This window comes from Dictyostelium discoideum (genome assembly GCF_000004695.1).
Source record: "Dictyostelium discoideum AX4 chromosome 1 chromosome, whole genome shotgun sequence".
NCBI classification, from domain to species: domain Eukaryota; phylum Evosea; class Eumycetozoa; order Dictyosteliales; family Dictyosteliaceae; genus Dictyostelium; species Dictyostelium discoideum.
Genome location: NC_007087.3, coordinates 1,910,529 through 1,918,028, shown reverse-complemented (window position 1 = coordinate 1,918,028; position 7,500 = coordinate 1,910,529). Strand labels below are relative to the sequence as shown.

General features: G+C 20.2%; 5 protein-coding genes across 5 annotated transcripts in view; 1 reads left to right on the top strand and 4 right to left on the bottom strand.

Annotated features, from left to right (window-relative positions):
- DDB_G0268684 (hypothetical protein) overlaps positions 1-1,088 on the bottom strand; it is a gene marked incomplete at both ends in the record, with an annotated part of 2,416 nt that extends 1,328 nt beyond the window's left edge. Inside the window, 2 exons of the mRNA XM_641771.1 lie at positions 1-491; positions 579-1,088. The exon at positions 1-491 is cut by the window's left edge and continues 52 nt beyond it. Coding sequence (XP_646863.1) covers positions 1-491; positions 579-1,088 — 1,001 coding nt within the window. The remainder of the gene's footprint in view (positions 492-578) is intronic.
- Positions 1,089-1,155: 67 nt separating this feature from the next.
- Positions 1,156-1,404, bottom strand: DDB_G0268682 (hypothetical protein; the record flags this gene model as incomplete). The annotated part of the gene is made up of 1 exon (XM_641770.1): positions 1,156-1,404. One exon carries the CDS (start codon positions 1,402-1,404, stop codon positions 1,156-1,158), a length of 249 nt encoding a protein of 82 aa, XP_646862.1.
- A 190-nt stretch (positions 1,405-1,594) lies between these two features.
- Positions 1,595-2,372, bottom strand: DDB_G0268932 (hypothetical protein; the record flags this gene model as incomplete). Its single annotated transcript, XM_641769.2, has 2 exons — positions 1,595-2,193; positions 2,297-2,372. 2 exons carry the CDS (start codon positions 2,370-2,372, stop codon positions 1,595-1,597), a joined length of 675 nt encoding a protein of 224 aa, XP_646861.2.
- A 928-nt stretch (positions 2,373-3,300) lies between these two features.
- DDB_G0268930 (hypothetical protein) lies at positions 3,301-6,432 on the top strand (the record flags this gene model as incomplete). The annotated part of the gene is made up of 4 exons (XM_641768.1): positions 3,301-3,514; positions 3,560-4,337; positions 4,383-5,579; positions 5,658-6,432. The coding sequence occupies 4 exons, from the start codon at positions 3,301-3,303 to the stop codon at positions 6,430-6,432; spliced, it is 2,964 nt and encodes a 987-aa protein (XP_646860.1).
- A 139-nt stretch (positions 6,433-6,571) lies between these two features.
- The window catches only part of DDB_G0268928 (phosphoesterase, PA-phosphatase related-family protein), a gene marked incomplete at both ends in the record, with an annotated part of 1,806 nt that continues 877 nt past the window's right edge, over positions 6,572-7,500 (bottom strand). Inside the window, 2 exons of the mRNA XM_641767.1 lie at positions 6,572-7,295; positions 7,371-7,500. The exon at positions 7,371-7,500 is cut by the window's right edge and continues 88 nt beyond it. Coding sequence (XP_646859.1) covers positions 6,572-7,295; positions 7,371-7,500 — 854 coding nt within the window. The remainder of the gene's footprint in view (positions 7,296-7,370) is intronic.

The window sequence follows — 7,500 nt, the reverse complement described above, 5'->3', positions numbered from 1 at the left end:
TGATAATCTAAAATTGCACCAATTTTAATTGATTCACTTTTTTCAACTTTTGATTTATTTTTACCTGAAACTACTGGTGCTGCTGTTGTTTCATTATTATTATTATTATTATTATTATCTTGATCTGTTGTTATATTTTGTTGTTGTTGTTGATGTTGTTGCTGTTGTTGATGTAATTGTAATAATTGTTGTCTTTGAATTGTTGAATCTAATAAATGAGGCATTTTAAATAAAGTTTGAAAATCATTAAATAATTTTTCAAATGAACTAATTGCAGCTGTATATGTTTTCTCTTGAGAAACAGCACCAACTGATGAATATAATTTTGAAACTAAAGCACCATTAAAAATTTCAGTTGGTACAATAATATCATCCCTATTACTATATCCATCATTCTTTAAAAATTCAATAACTGGTAATATCTCTTTAATTGATTTAATCGCTAAAACTAAATTTGAAACTGATAATGAAAATATAATAATATAAAATAACTTTTTTTTTTTTTAAATATATATATAAAGTTAATAAATGTTTTTATTATTATTATTATTATTATTATTATGATTATTAAAACTTACTTTTCTAAATAAAATTCTATTATATAATGAAACTAAAATTTTAAGTTCATCTAAATCTTTTATTGGTTTTGATTTTTCAGTTGTAATTTGTTGATCTAATTGATCTATTAGTTCTTCCAATTGTCTAATATTTACAACCATATGTTGATTTGCAGGATATAATAAAGTTAGATTGAAATCTGATAGATTGAAATCCTCTTCACAACATACATCACCACGACTAATGATTTGATTAATTGCATCACAAGTTGCCAATAATGAATTAACGTAGGTTGAAAACATTTGATTCTCTAATCTTTGTGGAAAATGTAAATACATACAAGAGAATAATGTCATTGGTAATGATTCTCCTTCTATCCATGATATCTCTAAACCAACTAAACGATCAATTATCTTTATAATTTGTTTTCTATCTAATGTTGAATCCTTTGGTATTGATCCTTTATCAAATAATTGTTCTGGCATATAAAAATGTTCACCTTTTGCTCTAGTATCTAATTTTGGATTCATTATCCTTTTTTTTTTTTTTTTTTTTTTTTTAAAAAAATTATTAATATTATTATTTGTAACTATTTGTTTATATGTATATAAATAAACTTACTTCTAAAGAATGTGTTGCAGATTCTAATTGAAAATCATTTGAATGAATTAATTGACCCAAGTACATATCATTTGAAGCTTCTTTTAATATTGGTAATGCATCAACCCAACATTTTTCAACTAATGATACATTGTTAAAACTTTCTATTATTGATTCAACTGCTGAACTATTATTATTATTATTATTATTATTATTATTATTATTATTATTATTATTATCAGCCATTGTTATAATTTAATAAAAAAAAAAATGAAAAAAAAAAAAAAAAATTTTAAATGAAGATATGCGAAAAAATTTAAAAAAAAAAAAAAAAAAAAATTTAAATACAAAGAGGGGATGTGTTGCTTTTTGGATTTAAATTTTTTTTTTTATTTTTTTATTTTTTTAATTTTTAAAATTAATTAATTTATTCTTTTTAATCATTTTCAATTTCTTTATTATTATCATTATTGGTAAAGTTGTTATCATCACTATTAATAGTGTTGTTATCATTATTATTAGTGTTATTATTATTATTATTATTATTAACATTATTATTATCATTAATTAATAAACAAGAGAATGGAATTGGATGGAAATCAACAATTGGTTCATTTAAATTATTTTTATCAATTCCTTTAGAGATGAAATATAGGTTTGCCAAATCATTATAGTTTACTTCTTTTCTTAACCATGGTCTAGTTAGGTAAATATTTGTAAAGCAAATTACCATTTGATGATAGTTTTGAAAAAAGAAGATTGAATTCTCTGATCTGTCATAATAATTTCCACCATTGTTTATTATTAAATTGGTAATGGTTTGTTTTATCAATTCAACAGTTCCTAAAATTGGATGATTGATTTTAATTCTTCGAATCATTTCATTTATATTCCAAACTACAAGTGCTATCTTATTATCATATGGTCCATTTTCATTATCAAATATTAAATTTGAAATTCCTCTAATGGGATATTCTTCAATATTTACTTTTTTCCATTCTAATATTTTCTTTAATTTTTTACAAAATTTAAATTCTTTTTTTTTTTTTTTTTTTTTTGTTAATTAATAAATAAATAAATAAATAAATAAATAAATAAATAAATAAATAAATAAATAAATAAATGTATTATTACTTACTTGGTGAAAAATAAAATTTAAATTTAAAATAATTTTTTGAAATAAAATTGTATAAATATTCGATGGACTCTATCATTATTTTTTATAACTTTAAAAAATTTATTCATTTCACTTTTTTTTTTAAATATATTTTTTTTTTTTTTTTTTTAACCAATCCAAATTAAAAAAAAAAAAAAAAAAAACACATAACAACCTAAAAGAGATTTTAGATTTTAATAAAAAAAAAACATTACCTTAAAAAAAAAAAAATAATTTAAATTTTCTTTTTTAAATATTCAATGTTTATAATATTAAATATTCAAAGTGTAGTAATGGTAACAGATTAGGACCATTAATAATTTTCATTCAAATTAATTCAGTTGTATTTTAAAGTAGTGAAAAGTAATTTTGTGTGGCGCTGTGGGTTTTTCGCCTTTTTTTTTTTACTTTTATTTTTTTATTTTATATGCAACTCCCCTTATGTATAATCACTTTTTTTTTTTTTTACTTTTTTTTTAATTATTTAAAAATTACTTTTCTCTGGTTTAAGTTTTATATAAATAATATAATATAATATAATTATTAAATGTTTAAATGACAACAAATTTTATTTTTTATTTAATAATATTTATATTAATAATATTGTAAAATCACAACAATTTACAAATTATTATATAAATAGTAATGCCAATGACAATGGTAATGGAACAATAACAAATCCATTTAAAAGTCTTTGTCAACTAAATTCAATTTTAAACGAACCAATACCAATAATAATTAATATAGAATATGGAATTTATAATTCTACATATTGTACATTTTTTTTAAATAATATAAATAATATCTCAATAATATAATATAATAATAATAATAATAATAATAATAATAATAATAATAATAATAATAATAATAATAATAATAATATAAATAATTATCAAAATACTATAATAGAAAATATAAATCTAAATTTTAATAATTCAAATATAATAATAAATAATTTAATATTTAATTTTAAAAATGAAACAATGTTAATAATAAAAAGTAATTTAATTTTTAATGGTTGTATTTTAAATTTATATGCATTTGATAGTGCATTTATTTTTTATAGCATATGGGAGTCAAATGTTAATTTTATCAATCAATCAAAATTTATAAATAGAAAGCAATGGGAATTTAATCTACAAGAATCTAAACTCATAGTTCAAGATTCACTATTCGATACTATTTTAATGTTGGGTTGTAAAGGAGGAAATAATATTAATTTTGATAATTCAATATTTATAGATTGTTACTTTGATATCATTAGTAATAGTTTAATGTTTGTAAATAACTCGGAAATCATATACAATAATAATAATCATTTTAATTCATTTTCAACATTTTCAATTTCAAATTCAAATTTAACAATTTCAAATACATTAATAACTTCATCTTCATCGAAATATGGTAGTTCTCGAATTATTAATAGTGATACTATAAATCCAATTACAGTTTCACTTTACAATGTTACCATTAGTAATTTTATAAGATCATCACTTTTTTCATTCTCTATTGGTATAATTAAATTTGAAAAAGTCAAATTTATTGAATGCACTTCATCTGACTTTTTTTATTTAAGTGGTTGGTATAATTTATATTTAGATTTAAATTATATTAATGTTGTAACCAATGATTATAATCATATTTTTAATATTAAAAATACAAATAATAATTATTTACCAATTAATATTTCAAATTTTAAAACATCTTGTAGTACAATTGAAATTTTTTCAAAATTTATATCAACAACAACAGTAGTATCATCATCACCACCACATGAAAAATCAACAAATCTATTAGTTAATAGTAGTAATACTAATAATAATTATTATCATCCAATACAAATTAATATAAGAGATTCAAGTTTAGATTGTCTTGGTTCAATGGAATTTATAAATTCAAATGTTTTCTTTGAAAATGTTGATATTAAAGCAAGTTTAGAAAATTTTTTAATTTATGGTGAAAACAGTAATTTTGTATTAAACTCAACATCATATATTACAAATAATTTAAAAAATGATGGGTTTTTATTTTCATTAAAATCATCAACTCTTTTTCTAAATAATAGTAAATTTGAAAATAGTTCATCACATTTTTTGAGAAGTATTGAGTCTCATTCAAAAATTGAAAAAACAGAATTTATTTCAAGTTATTCAAATTTTCAAGATTTTTTCCACCTTTCAGACTCCTCATTAGATATTATTATGATTTTAATTGATAATTTTAATACACCAGATTCATCTTTAATTCATTTACTTAAATCAAATTTATCAATTTCAAATTCTAAAATTTCAAATTCATTATTTGGAAAAAGGCCAATTTTATTTAGTCAAGATTCAAATTGTTTCATTGATAATTTAATAATGACCAATTGTTTTTGTCAAATTGAATTTTTTCAATTTTCATCAAACTTTAAGTATCTCTTTAACTCTTTTATAAGTAATTCAATAATTACAGATAATAAAGGTGTGGGAATTAATCAATCACCATTTATTGTTGCTTCAAATGTTATGTTAAAAATTAATTCTTGTAATTTTATGAGGAATTTATTATTACCATTAATAAATTCAACGAAATCATTTGTTACAATTCAAGATGTTCTCTATCAGAATAACTCTGGTTCATTTCATTTTAGCCATTATGACTATAGAATATATGTTACAAATTTCATTCTAAAAGATAATCAAATACCATTGTCATTTGTATTTGGAATGATAAATCTCGCCTATTATGCCTCGTTCAATAATATCATAATTTCAAATAATTATTTAAATCAATACTTTTTCTTTTTAAGTGAAATACCCCGATTATTTAGCACCACTAGTGAAATTAATAATCTCATATTTACCAATAATATTATTTTAAATGTTAATGATAAATTTCCATTCACTTTAGATTCATCTATAGATTATGGTGGTGTTGGTGATGATTTTCCAATATCATTATTTATATTTAATGAAACTGTATTTAGTTTTAGTTCATCAATTTTCAATAATAATACTTTTAATTCTGGTTTGATTACATCTTTTGATTCTGAAATCACTTTTTCAAATTGTACAATCAATGAAAATCTTTTTAGTAAGTCACCAAATTTATTATATTCAAATTCTTCTCAAATAGATTTTAAAGATTGTAATGTTTGTTCAAATTATGCAAAAAACCAACTCGACTTTTTCTCTCTTTCTTTAATTGAATCAAGTGGTCTTATGAATTTAACATACTCTTCATTAACTATTAACTCTTGCCAATTCTCAAACAATTTATTGTTATTTTCATAATTTAAACTATCTCAACAAGGTAACAATATCATAATACCAAAATTTATTAAAACAATTTCAAATAGAAATCTTAAAAGTAATGGAAACTATAAATTAAATTCATATTGGTCATTATTTCAAGTTCTTTTCATACCACTATTTTTTAATTCCATATCATTATTAGTTTCAAAAGAAGTTGATGGTAATCATTTTTCAGCTTTAGATTTTACAATCTATTATTTAAATGATAATTATTTACAAATTACATTATTCACATTAGCAATTATTATAATAGTAATAATATCATTATTTTTAATAATTTTATTTTTAAATCCAATAATTAATAACATAAGAAACTTTTATATTAGTAGAGGAAGTAGTAATATTAATAGTGGTATTAGTAGTGGAAAATCTCTAAAATTAAATCAACCACCCTATCAAAATAGAATAATTTTGAAATTTAATCAATTCCATCAACTGATATTAAAATTGAATTATAAAAATCAATTTGGATGGTTAGAATTATTAGTATTTTTAAAAACAACAATTTTCATTTCATTATCATTATCAATGATATTCAATTATAAGAATTATCTTTTAATTATTATTGGTATTGAAATATTTTATCAAAGTTTTAATTTTATTTTATTACAAACTAAAAAAACTAAAAAATTATCAAGAAATTATCAAAACTCTTTAATTGATTTATTTCAATTAATAATTTTCGTCATTGTTAGTTCATCATTATTTTCACACCTTGATTCAAAAACCAAAGGTAATCTTATTACTTGTCTTACATTTTTTATAATTTTAATATTTATAATTATTAAAATATTTAATAATTTAATTAAAATAAAATAAAATAAAATAAAATTATTTATATAAAAAAAAACCATTATTATTATTATTATTTATTTGTTTTTTTTTTTTTTTTTTTTTTTTTTATTGATTAATTAAATAATTTATTTATTTATTCATTATTATTTTTTAAATAGATTTATTATTTATTATTAAATTTTGATAAAATATTTTGAAAGATTGATTTTATCGAGTAAAAACAATTTACAAAAACATTTTTAAAGTCGGAAGGTGTATAGAAACCACCATATAATAAACAAAAGATGGTCACAGGTAAAGCAGCTAAGAAATCGACAAAGTAATGATAACGTAAATACATTGTAGCAATTGCGATTAAGATTGCAGCAATTGTTGAAACGAAACCATAAGCGGGTAAAATCTTATAACTTGATAAACCAATTGCAAATGAAGTTGCTATATGACCAGAAGGGAATGAACCAAATGAACCTTTTGCTGCATTATCAATTCTACTACGTACAAAACCAGCGAAACCAAAACCCTCCAAGGTATTGTTATAGAGATTTAAAGTTTTACCAATATAAACTCTTGGACTAACAGCTGGGAATATTAAATTAATAGAAAACACTATAAAGTAAGTTGAAATCCATGAGCAAATAAACATTTTTAATCTTTGATCCCAGATTGGCATCATCTTTTGTTGTTGTGGGTCCTTTGATAAATGACATCTCCATAAATTATATAAAATATAAATCTCCATAAAATAACCCCAAATATAATAACTGATATATGATAATTGAAGAATTTCTGTTGATAATTTACCAATAAATGAATCTGGTCCAATAATTGTACTTTCATCTACAAAAATTGCCATTTGACCTTTTGGCCACATCCATCCCATTAAAACTCTATTTAAATAATAATAATATTAGAATATAATAATAATAATTAAAATAATTTTTCATATACACAAAAATACATACTGATCAGATTTAAATAATTCTACATCCCAAGTTGATTTATCTCTACCAGTACCTAAAACAACTGCACCTGTTGCTGCAAAAAATGATGGAATAGTTAAACCTAATCCAACTGCCAAAGCTGTGATTGAAT